Here is a 13,204-nt window from a genome sequence, read left to right on the forward strand (position 1 = left end):
GCGCCTGGGTGGCTCAGTCGGTTAAGCGTCCGACTTCGGCTCAGGTCATCATCTCACAGTTAGTGGGTTCCACCCTCGCGTCGGGCTCTGTGCTGACAGCTCAGAGCCTGGAGCCTGCTTCAGATTCTATGTCTCCCTCTCTCTCTGACCCTCCCCTGCTCACGCTGTCCCTCTCTCAGAAATAAAACATTTAAAAAATTTTTTAAAAATAATTTATCCATTTTAAGAAATCACCCAAAATCTCAGTGAATGAAAAGGTCTGCTTAAAAGCACAGGGTTCCTCTGAAACTTGCATTGCAAGGAGATAGGAATAATTTTCAAACCCACCCAAATATATCTGTCATTAGTTGGCCTCTCTCAGCTAATGGAGAAGAATTCACGAGTTACCATCTCTCTTTCTGGCAAATGAACTCCCATTTTAATATTTCACCATTCTTTTCAGGATGTTCCTTTCAGCATGTGAGGTTACTGATTTGAAACTGCTGGATGGCAGGGAAATGGGAGGGAAAAACCCCAAAGGACAGAAGGCAATAGAACTGACAGAAAAGCTATGGTCTTAATTCTGCCTCAAGTTCCTTTAGCCCCAAATTCACGATGTCCACGTTCTAACACTCATGTGGTCATAACTGCTACAGGATCTTGGACCCCTTGATTCATTTCCTTATCCTTCGGATTCTCATCTTTGCTCATTCTTTTCATGTTTTTGAGGCCTGACTACCTTATCATAGTCAGTAGTTCCTATTTTTCCAAGGTAAGAAACTTCTTTTACAGCTTCTAAAGAAAACTCACCTGCTCTGAAATTCCTTCTCCGTAGCGAAGCAAAGTCACAAAATGCTCACAGTTGTTGACAAGTATGTCATAATCCACCTCCTGTCCAATTACAATCTCTGACCGCTGCATGACTTCCTCCACGGGGAGAGGAGGATAAGTTTCATCATATTTATTATTTATTCTGTATGTGTCGTTTCCCACGACATCCTTCAGGAGCTGCATCTTCACTAGGGCCTTCCTGCTAAATATAGACTTAGCGCTCGTAAATGCTGCAGAAACGCCATCCTCTATAAGGAGAATGCTGGTTAGCAAGATGTGGTGAGAGAACCCCAATGCCATAGCATTGCAATGCCACAACTTTGGAAAGGATGGAGTCACCGAACCTAGCTCCGTTCCAAACTTACCGCCAGACCAAAACCACTTACTCTTACCAGGCTTAATAATGCATTTGATAGTTTATCAATAACACTTAATACTATGTGAGTGAAAATATAAGAGAAACCCTGTATCTACCCATACAGCAAACTGGGTGAGAAAACTCCCCATTCTTGAGGAGTAAGTTCTCTATCAGTTGGCATTATTATTAACGATCTTGGTACAGGTTCCTAGCATAGTACAGATAAAACCATTGCCTCCTCTTTTTTCTATAAAATATGCTCTTTTTCAGCATCTGAACCCTTCCAAACTATCTCTGGGCCTCAGCAGTTGTGCATGGCGATCGATAACCTCTTCCTACTTGTCTAAGTGTGCTCCGTACCCCTTTCTCTGTTTTTTACACTTGCTCTCTCAACTTGGCTTCCATTTGGTTCCAATTTGAAACCCCTCCCAGGGGTCAGCCGGGGTCAAGCTGGGGCCCTGCTTTTATCTTGCCAGTTACTTTTGGCCAACAAACACGGTCCTGAAACGAAATCTAGCCTAGTAGTCAAAGTCCATTAGATGTGGCTCCATGCTATGTGCTACCCACCTAGTACATGTTCCACCGCCTGCAACTCCCTTTTAGCTGCCTTAATTGGCAAGCATTTGCCTAGACTGCTAGGTATCCGTGTCTCCTGGCCTGCGACTGCCTGTATCTGAGGTTGGACAGACGACTGTTCAGTGTTCAGCTCTAACGCCAGGCCTGGGTCCCTCTCCATCTGCCCAAGACTGCTATGCTTGGCTATGTGTTCAAGTCAATCATGAGAGAGTCAGTCTCCATGTAACCAGTGTTTAGAGAGTCTTCCGTTTTGTAATAACTGAAAGCTAACTTTCTTTTCTCCTCTTCTTTTTTCCTGCCTTCCAAGCTCCTTTCCCTTCAAGCAACATTTCTGGCTAATATCTTACACGTTGAAAGTTCTTGTACATGACAAGTTCTTTGAGCCTAGGTCTCCTAGTTAGAATTACTGAAGTTTTTTTATACTAGAATGATGCTATCAATTTATAGATGAAGACACTGAAGCTTAGAGAGGTAAACTGGCTTGCAAAATACCACACAAATAGCTAACAGCAGAACCAAAACCTGTATTTCAGTCTACAGGATCAAAGCTCAGCGCTAGAACCATATTAATATGGGGCTTAACAGATGAAAATAAGGAAAGCCTAGAAAAAATCTATTATTTTCCAGACGTGAAAACTACAGCGATAATGCTGCATTGCTTAGTGTTAATCACTAGATTCTGCAGAAACTAATCACTCTGTATCATAAATGTCACTTTACTTGCCATTTCTGTTTCCAATATTCTAGAACAAGAGGCAATATCTCAAAATGTTGCAAAAATCACTTCATTAGAAATTCTCAGACATCTTCAAGACAGTAAGACCAAGATTATTAATACTTCTTTTTAAAGGTGACTTGAAGAAAAAAATACCCCAGGCTACTTGTTATTTGCATACATTTTTTTCCTTAAAAAACAAGTTAATTTGTGCTTGTTCCTAAATATTTAGGAAATACAGAAAAAAACAACATAAATATGTGAATTTAAATCACCCATTAACTACCCACCCATAAATAATCAAGTAATTATTTTGAGGTACTTTCAATATGTCTTTTATTAACCCATGTATATCGATGAATGCCTAGGTGTGAATTCACATGGGTATATATTATTTCTTTGCAAACTAGGTATCATAGGACCCACTGTATTTTTAATCTGGAATTTTTCAGATGAATGTCAGGCAAGATAATTTCTCAAGCAATTAAGCATGTCCAGAAATAAGATTTTTAATGTCTGTTAAATCACTATTGTTTTGGCCTATCTAGCACCCCATCTCACTCTGCCTCTTTCTTTCTGGAAAAGCTTTTGCGTGGGCCAATCATAGTCTCTCCTTCTCCAGGGGACAAGGATGGTACAGGAATAGGTAAGGGATCCACCAGATGAGATTGTTCTCCACGCTATTTCTAATTGCAACAGGCAGGGATTGGCTCTCTCCTGTTAGGTCACAAGACTATAAGAACGAGAGACTAAGGATTTTGATGACTATCAGTTCAGCTTCCTAGAAAGACATAGTCTAGGAAAATGAAGACAATACATAGAAAGGAAATGCAGATGTGAGTCTTGATAATCATGTTCATACCCCAGGGTGCCTGAGTGGCTCAGTCGGTTAAGTGGCCGACTTCGGCTCTGGTCATGATCTCACGGTTTGTGGGTTCAAGCCCCGCGTTGGGCTCTGGGCCAAGAGCTCAGAGCCTGGAGCCTGCTTTGAATTCTGTGTCTCCCTCTCTCGCTGCCCCTCCCCTGCTTGTGCTCTGTCTCTCTCTCTCCTCTCTCTCTCTCTCTCAAAAATAAACATGAAAAATTTTTTTCTTAAAATATCATGTTCATACCCCTACATCCAGGCATCCCTGAAGCCGGGGCACCAACCATCTTTATCTGTTTTGTAGTTTCCCTCAGTGAATCAAGGAATTTGCCTTTTTGCTTCTGCTAATCTTTGTTTGTTTCTGTTACTTATAACTAAAGAATTCTGTCAAACACAGAATAGTCTAATATTCTGTGGCGAAGTCATAACTCATTTAACTAGTTCCCTATTGAATCTAAACCATTGTTGGCTTCTTTTTTTTAACCTCTTCATCCCCTTCACATATTTCACCGGTCGCCCTATCCCTCCCCTCTGGCAACCACCCACTGCTCTCTGTATTTGTGAGTCTGTTTCTGGTTGTTTGTTCATTTGTGGTTTTGTGGGTTGTTTGTTTTTTTCTTAGATTCCATGTATAAGTGAAAACATATGGTATTCGTCTTTCTCTTATTTCACGTAGCATAATACCATATAGATCCATCCATGTTAATCCAAAAGGCAAGAGCTCATTCTTTTTTATGGCTGGATAATATTCCATTATATACATATATTACATATTATATATACATATATATACAACATATTATATATGTGTGTGTGTTTGTGTGTATATATGTTACATCTTCTTTATCAATTCATCTATTAATGGAGACCTAGACTGCTTATCTTGGCCATTGTAAGTAATGCTGCAGCAAACACAGGGGTACATATATCTTTTCAAATTAGTGTTTTCATTTTCTTTGGGCAAATATCCAACAGTGAATTCTTGGATCATAGGTATATCTATTTTTAATTTTTTGAGGAAACATCATACTGTTTTCCACAATGGCTGCACCAATTTACATTCCCACTGATAGTGCAGGATTCCCTTTTCTCCGCATCCTCACCATCACTTGTTACTCTGCCATTGCCTGTTTTTTTTAACTGTTATGAGATAGAAGTGAATACCCTTATAATGAATGTTACTCTACATCTCTATAAATATTTCTGAAGAATAGACTCAGAGAAGGACAATTACAGGGTCAGAGCATATGAATTCCTTTAAGACTCTTCATACATATTATTAAATTGCTTTCGTAAACAATGTTATCAACTTTCATTTCTTTCTTTTTTTTTAAAATATTTTTATTTATTTCTAGGAGAGAGAGAGAGAGAGAGAGACAGCGTGAGCAGGGGAGGGTCAGAGAGAGAGGGAGATACAGACTTCGAAACAGGCTCCAGGCTCTGAGCTGGCAGTCAGCACAGAGCCCGACGCGGGGCTCGAACCCACGAACCGCGAGATCATGACCTAAGCGAAAGTCGGACGCTTAACCGACTAAGCCACCCAGGCACCCCAACTTTCATTTCTTTCAACAATATCCTTGTTTTGATTTCATTATACCCTTATCAACACTGACTATTATCACTTTTAAATCTTCACTAAGGCGATAGGCATAAAATGTGTTATTCTGTCATACAATTCCTAGACCACTCCCTTTAAAGATGGGTATTGGCTTCTTTTCTTCTTCTACATATTGTTCATAGTTCTTTACCCATTTGTTTGTTGGGATTTTGGTGTTTACGTATCCTCAGCATCTAGAATAACATTTGGCACATACTGGGTAACCTATCAATAGATGTTGAACAAATCGAAATGATTTGTGTCATATACAAAGACACGGACTCTTACGTTTGTGAAAAATATTTTCCCCAGTGGATTATTTCCTTTGTAATTGTGTGGGTTTCTTTTAATCCAGAGGTTTTAAATTTTAATGTCAATTGGTCTTTGTGATTTAGCCAAAGCCACTATGGTCTTACTATGTCCTTCTCTAAACCTATTTCAGATACATTTATCTACTTTCTACATTTTATTTCTATTTTGTTTTCTTTTATGATTTCATTCGTGACTCCTTCTTATAACAAAAGAATTCAAATGCTCCCAGGAGTTGCCAGAAACAAAACTTACCTAGAGGTGCTATGTTGATAACATAACCATCACCCAGGTACAGTGCCCAGTGCTGATAGCCAGAACGAAACACTTCAATCAAGTCCCCCGGCTGGGGGTTACCAGGATAGCTCAAACTAAAGCAATCATTAAACGCCATCTGCAATGACAGATACAAAGAAGATCCAGCTGACATGACTTGCCAAAAGAAAACCAGTTTAGGACCTCCACTGAAGTATAAGGATATAGAATTTATAGGGATTGCATTCCTTATTAAAGACTTAAACTCATACCACTGTCCTTTTCTTTAAATGATTCCAACACTGAATTCTGTGTGCACAAGTGAAAGAAAAGTGAGAAAGAATTTATCTGCTAATTGTTTCATTTTCTACAGCACTGCTTCTTATCCTGACCAAACCTTTACAATAATAAGCACCTTACAGTTCTCTCTTTAAATCCAGACATTCATAGATAATATGATTTACCTATACACAAAATTTCAAAAATATTAATACAGTGCCCTATTGGAACAGAAAGGGGAAGTTAATTTACAATAATATCTATTTTACTTATGTAAATACTTGGTCCATGACTATATGAAAAGATACAATAATGTGTCCATAAACTTGCACTTACTTAGCATGAAAGCGTCAAGATTCAGTAGCAGAAGATGAGGAGTCTTTTAGCCTTTCAAATATCAGCACAGTAAAATCAAAGAACAGGGTATGGGTGGAAGGACACTGATATTCTGTGGGAAAAATACCTTGTATTGCAAAACTTACTCTCTCAGTGAACTGAAGCAGAGAGAATTTCCAGGGTCAGAGGAGTGCCCAGCCATTCAGTCACACTGTAAGATATGGGACATTTATTCCTTGTGCCAAACTGTACTGTGCAATCGAGGTACTTCAGTCTCTACCCACTCAATATCAGTAAATGGTCTTTGTCATGGCACAGTCACAAATACCCCCACAGATTTCCACCCCTCCCCTACTACCCCACGTACTGCCTGATTCCTGACTTACAGATTCCAGAAACCGTGTAAGGTGGCCGTGGTAGAAGTGTAACAACTTGGAAGGTTGGGAAGTTCACTGTGTTGATGAATATGTCTGAAAATTCTAAGCTTGGTGAGTTTTTCCCCCCTTTTAAGGCGCTATTTTTCAGAAAGAACATGTAAGTCTCTGATGGTTGCTTTTTATGAAAGGTTACATTTTCTACATACATATGGCATGGGAGTGGAATGACTCGGAAGAAAGAAGTTAGAGACATTCATCAATACTCAAAAGGAGATTCAGTGCTCTATCCATGTTGAATCTCTTATTGACAGCAGAATTTCTCATCATCTCTCACTCTAATGTAGATACATACACTCAATTACAAAATAAATCCAAGTGCCAGAAAGGGAAATTTCCAAACCATCTAAATTATATTCATAATAGCACAGGCTAAGGGCCTGGGAATACAGACTATCATTTTTCTGGCACTCTAAAAGGCCTTTTTACAACACTTAATATTGGAAGGGTGTTTTCCCAAGTATTTGTATGCCATCTGTTGAAAACTTCAATCACCACACTGTCACAGGAATGTAGCCAAATGTACACTGTCCATCTGTTGAAAAATAACTATTAAAACAACTTTATGGAAACCATTAAGTCTAACCACTCTCTCAAATATGTTTGAGTCTTATTAATATGGGGTTCAGAATTTGGCCACATGAGCAGTAAAACGAAAAACAGATAATATACTATGAAATAAACAAACACGTTTCCCATGAATCGGATTCAACAAGCACACACAGCTGCCTACTGGAATTCAGGGACCTAGCCAAGCTTACAATAATAATCACCCTTTGAACAGAGAGCACTTTGTAGGGTGACATTTCTTTTTTTCCAAGTGCACTATTGCAATTAACCCTATTTAACTTTTTTAAAACTTACCACTATTTGAGTTTATTATGCTATCATTCCATTTTGTAGAAAAAAAGTATACAGTAGCTAATGCCAACTTTTGGAAAATACCCACTGAAAGCTTCATACAGATCACTTATGTTGGGGTTGCATCACAATAAACCCATCATCAGTTGAAGATCGCCTAGGTCAAAATGCATTTAATTCACCTAACCTACCAAACATCATAGTTTAACTTAGCCTACCTCATACATGCTCAGAGCATTACGTTAGCCTACAGTTTGCAAAATCATCTAACACGAAGCCTGTTTTATAATAAAGTATTGAACATCTCGTGTACCTATGGAATACTATACTGAAAATGAAAACTGTGGTTGTATGGCTGTATGGATACAAAATGGTTCTACGTGTGTCAATTGTTGACTCTCATGGTCGCGTGGCTGACTGTTTGCTATAGCTCAGCGCCACTGTCCCAGCGTCAGGAGACAGGGTTGTACGTATCACTGGTCCGGGAAAAGATCCAAAGTCAAAACTCAACGTATGATTTCTACTGGATGCGTATTGCTTTCGCGCTATTTTAAAGTAAAAAAAGTCATGAACCAAAAAACCGCTGAGTCAGGGCCCATTTGTATTCATTCTAAAATAGAGAGGGGCAAATAATGGGCCAGGTGTTAAAGATACGAGCTCTTGTCTCAGGTCATCTACTTGCTATTAACAAATAGCAATAGTTGGGCAAACCATCTGTGTCTCAGTTTCCTGTTTTGTTTTCTTTAAATTTAAATTCCAGTTAGTTAATGGACAACGTAGTATTAGTTTCAGGTGTACAATTTAGTGATTCAACACTTCTACATACATCACCCATTGCTCATCACAAGTGCCTCCTTAATCCCCATCACCTAGATCACCCATTCCCCTTTGGAAACAGTCATTTTCTTCTCTATAGTTGAGTCTGTTTCCTGGTTTGTCTCTCTTTTTTTTCCCCCATGACCATTTGTTTTCTTTCTTAAATTCCACATAGGAGTGAAATCATATGCTATCTGTCTTTCTTTGACTGACATATTTTGCATCAGTCTCTTCATCTTGCAGGCACGTATAAGAATATCTCAAAAAGCCAGGGCAAGTAACCTTAAATGGACAGGCTAAAAGCTGTCCCAAGTGCTCTGTGAACTGGCCAGAGCTAGGCGGGTGGATGGTAAGAGAGCAGTGGTTCTTTGTAAATGTCGAGATAGTGGCTTTTATGTGATTTTAGTTCTTAGCGTTTAGGCCACAATAATGCTGTGGAATGGGTGATGCCACGGCACATTTTCAATATATTTAACACATTTTCCATCCTGGCCTATGGTTTGTGAACTGATCTACGAAATGTAAGCTAACCGATTTCCTGAAGCCTACTGTATTTATCATGTTTCATGTGAGTTACCACTCAAGAAACTAAGGGAGGAGATCGGAGGCTAATATGTAAGGGGAAAGTGAGCTCCAATACCAAGCGCTTAGAATCACAGCAATTTCCTGCAGAAAAGTACTTTAGGCATTACCTAATCCGCTGCTCTCCAAATTTGGTTTTAGCAGGAGAGCCCTGAATTAAACTAAATATCAGATGGACCCACAAAAATATAAAACATAAAAGTAGCTCTGCCCTGGATCAAGTCAGAAGGAGCAGGAGAGCCCCATCTGCTCCTCACTGCGGCTGCTTCTGAGGTTGTCTGGGGCCCCAGAAATTCCAGAATGGAGCTTGAATGACACCCATCTAGTTCTAGCACAAGCCCCTCATTTTCAAGACAGAAAAAATGGAAACAGGCAGGTAATTTGACTCGCCAAAGGTCATGTGCTATTTTACAAAAGATTTTCAATAATTGCCAGAGCAATTGAATTCATTGCAAAAACAAAACAAAACAAAATAACAAAACTAAACTAAAACCTCCACATAAGTCTCACGTCTTATACAAAAAATATTTCAAAACAGATAACGGAACTAAATGTACATCTATAAAACATAGGGAAGGGGGGAGCACATAGGAAAACTCCCCAGGACCTAGGGTAGACAAAGAGTTCTAAGTCTTGATACCAAAAGTATTATCCATAAAAGGAAAAACTGACAATTTGACATCCTTAAAATTTAAAACTTTTGCACTGCAAAAGATCCTGTTAAAAGCTCAAAAAAGCAAGCTATACAATGGGAGAAAACATTTGCCAAACACATATCTGAGAAAGGACTAGTACTGAGAACGTATAAAGAACTCTCAAAACTCAAGAGTAAAAGAGCAAAGAATACAATTAGAACGTGGCCAAACGACACAAAGACATTTCACCAAAGACACAGATGTGAAGTAAGCCAGGTTAAATACCATTAACCACTTGGGAAGTGCAGATTAAAACCACAATGGGATAGCACCAAATGCATATCACAAGAACTAAAATAAAAAATAGTGACAACAGAAAATGCTGGCAAGGATGAAGAGTCACTGTATCACTCGTTTGCTGGTGAGACTATAAAATGGTATAGCCACTCTTGAAGCAATGAGGCAATTTCTTTAAAAACTTGTAACTACCATACAATCCAGCAATTGCACTCCTGGATATTTACCATAGAGATTGAAGACAAGGAAGACTTATATTTACACAAAAACCTGTACCTGGGAGTTCAGAGCAGCTTATTCATAATAGTCAAAAACCGGAAATAGCCCAGGTGACCTTCAATGCGTAAATAAATTGTGGTATAGCCATACCATGGAAACTATTAGGGAATAGAAAGGAACAAACTACTGATACATTCAGCAACCTAGAGGAATCCCAGATAATTAGGCTGAGGATTTTGCCAATGCCAAAATGTTACATACTCTATGATTCTTTTTATAGAACATTCTCAAAATGAAAAATTAGAGAAATAGAGAATAGTTGTTGCTAGGGGTTAAGAAAGTGGTGAAAGAGAAGTAGGTATGGCTATAAAAGGACAACATGAGAGATTCTAGAGATGACAGAAATGTTTTCATCCAGATCACGTCAATTTCAATGACCTGTGTCTGATAGTATACTATAGTTTGCACATTGTTACTATTGGGGGAAACTGGGTAAAGATCAAGGGATCTCTCTGTATTATTTCTCATAATTGCATGTGAATCTACAACTACCTAAAAACAAACAGATTAGTTTTAAAAAAAAGAGACCAATGTTTTTTTTAATATAGAACATCGAAGACAACAAATATGTGGAAGTTATATTGAGGCAGATTTTAGCTGTGCACGAGGAAAATTTCTTTGAAAGCAATCCAACAACAGAATAGAGCACCTTGTGCAGATAGCAGGCTGTCACTGGGAATGTTTAAATACAGTGAGAGTGGATAAAAATAACATTTCCACAGTGGTGGTTGGAGGGGACAGTAGTTAGAGTAAGAAGGCCTTGTAAGTTCCCTTATAAGCTCTAAAGCTCTCTCATTCTATTTCCCAGGACCTGTGCGAGGCGTGATCCTCCAATCAATACCACAAGGTAGAGATAATTATTTCCCTCATTTTAAAGATGAGGCAGATGATGTTCACAGCAGTTCAGGAACTTACCCAAAGTCACACAGTGGAAATAGGCCAGAACCTGGACTCAGGTAAGCCTACCTTCAAGACCAGGCTCCTAATCCCAATCTTACGCTGTATTGCCTCCATTGCTAACATTTTTGCACCCTTTTTTGAATACTGTTGGACCAGGTAACAACCAAACTGATTATTATGTTCATCATTTTACATACAGATAAGGAAACTGAGACTCCGATGCATTAACCGACAGGCCTAAAGTCACAAAGGTAGTAAGTGACAGAGAGGGAGCTCAATTCCAGGTCTGTCTTCTCATTCCAGTCTGCAGGTTCCTGCTTTATACCAATGATAACATCATTAACCAAAGAAATTGTTACTAAACAACTTTACATTTTCCCCTCTTCTCAAAAACCCAATATGTAGAGAAGCTGCGAAAGCACAAAAATATATATTTCGTGTAACGATACAGGAAGTTTTAAACACTTATATGCAGAACCAGTGAGTGGTGGGAATGAACCTTGGGGAATCCTTGCTCTTGTCTTGCAGGAGAGGTGTCAACGTGGGGCTAGAAGCATCTAGAAGGTGTCTAGACTCAGACCTTAGGCAAACAGCCATCACCCATCTGCGTGGGTAACTGGATTTGTGGGGACCACGTCTACCCATTTCACTTGGGCACAAGAAAATAATATTGTGCTTCATAAACATGAGATAGCACAGAACCCATTAAAGATACATTTATGAAGTCCTCTACTACGATCTGTGTGCGTCACTTGTAAGATAAAAAATACGTTAACAGTTCATCTGCACAGATATGTTTGTCTAGTTTATCATCAAGAGTGGCATGAAGGTAAATCTATAATCTTTTTACAAGAAATTTCCTGTTTCAATGGCCAAACCAGGCTGCCTCGCTTATACCTGCCTGTTGGTCCCAAAAGATATAACTGCCCCCTGCACAGAGCGGGACGGGCTGATTGAGTGCTGTCCATGAGGCCACCTGCATGACGGGAATACTAACAGCACTGTTTCACAAACGACTCCCAAGAGTGCTGCTGGAAATCTGAAATGCTACCACACACCATCCCTGGTCCAACAGTCTCCCAAGGTGATTTGAACCCTTTCAGCTGCATTTTTTTCCATCCTTGATCCTCCTACATTGAACTGGTTCCAGGAAGCTCTGTGGACTCAGAATGGCTACTTCACAGCCCCTCAGAGCTCTGAGGATCTTTGCTCAGACATCCTCGCTCGGCAGCTGAGGGTCCCCCCTCCCAACCAGATGAACCATCCTCAGCCGCTGCTGCTTCGAATCCTTCCAAGCCTCCCCACCACTGACCGCTCCCCCCCCCCATCTTGCCTCCGTATTTTCATCCCTGCATCCTAGGAAAACCAAACCACTCATTATTCCTCACACTCACCAGGAATTTTGTTGCCATCACTGAACCTTCTACCTGGAATGCACTGCCCATTTCCAAATGCCCCTCAAAGTCTCGCTGTTGGGCATCCAGGACAGATGCCACCTCCTCCCCAAGGTCAGCCAGAAATGACTCTCCTCGGGAGTTTCTGCGCGCGTTTGATCTAACACCTGTTGTGTTTCCACACCTGCGTCAGTTACTGGTGCCGCGGGAATAATGTCTTCTGCTGGCTCTTGTTTGTCTCTATACCTTCCGTTGCTAACAGAGTGCCTGGCACAAATAACTGCTGAGCAAATGTCTAATGAATGAAGAGAAACCCAGACCCAGGGAGGACAGAGTGGCCAGGTTTTCCCAGCACATATATCATATTAATAGTCTTGAATGCCAAAGTAATATCACCTAATATCTTATAATGGTAATGACTTGTATTATTATCCATATTCATCCAGTGAGGACGGTAGGTTTAAAAAAGGCTTTTAGGCAGGACCAGTTCTCTAATCATGATTCCGCCACTTAGTAACTGTGTGACTTGGGGACTGAGTCTCTCCCTGTGGACTCCGTTCCCCCATTTGCAACAAAGAGCGGTGTTTGTCAAGCGGTGCAAACAAGGGTGTCTGGGGGCCCAGAGGCCCTCCCCCACAATCCGCAGCACACCTTGCTCGGGGTGTCCGGGTCGTCCTTCCCACCGGGGGCAGCTGCTGGGGTCCTGGGGTCTCTCTGGCCTCGCAGCTGCTGCCCCTCCAGTTAGTGGTCACGGGCCCACTCCATCTGCTCCCTGGGAAGGTCAAGGCCACAGCAGCTCGCCACCACTCAGCGCCAGCCCTCCAGCGCCAACGCCAACCCCACCGCGCGGAGGCGTCCTGGCGCCCCCCACACCGCTGCGCGCGCCCCAGGCTCCCGCCCCCGCCC

General features: G+C 40.7%; 1 protein-coding gene across 7 annotated transcripts in view; it reads right to left on the bottom strand.

The window, feature by feature from the left end:
- PLAAT1 (phospholipase A and acyltransferase 1) overlaps nucleotides 1-13,204 on the bottom strand; it is a 39,556-nt gene that overhangs the window by 18,105 nt on the left and 8,247 nt on the right. For 3 of the 7 annotated variants that reach the window (XM_077754370.1, XM_077754366.1, XM_077754367.1), the window contains 2 exons: nucleotides 5,486-5,624; nucleotides 790-1,058 (listed from right to left, as the gene is read on the bottom strand). In XM_077754370.1, coding sequence (XP_077610496.1) covers nucleotides 790-1,058; nucleotides 5,486-5,624 — 408 coding nt within the window. Of the gene's footprint in view, nucleotides 1-789; nucleotides 1,059-5,485; nucleotides 5,625-6,246; nucleotides 6,312-12,298; nucleotides 12,770-12,949; nucleotides 13,160-13,204 lie in introns of those variants that run through there. The other 4 variants (XM_077754373.1, XM_077754372.1, XM_077754369.1 and 1 more) reach the window with 4 other exon arrangements.

The sequence above is a fragment of the Crocuta crocuta genome, unplaced genomic scaffold, assembly GCF_008692635.1.
Source record: "Crocuta crocuta isolate KB4526 unplaced genomic scaffold, BGI_CrCroc_1.0 scaffold70, whole genome shotgun sequence".
Lineage (NCBI taxonomy): Eukaryota > Metazoa > Chordata > Mammalia > Carnivora > Hyaenidae > Crocuta > Crocuta crocuta.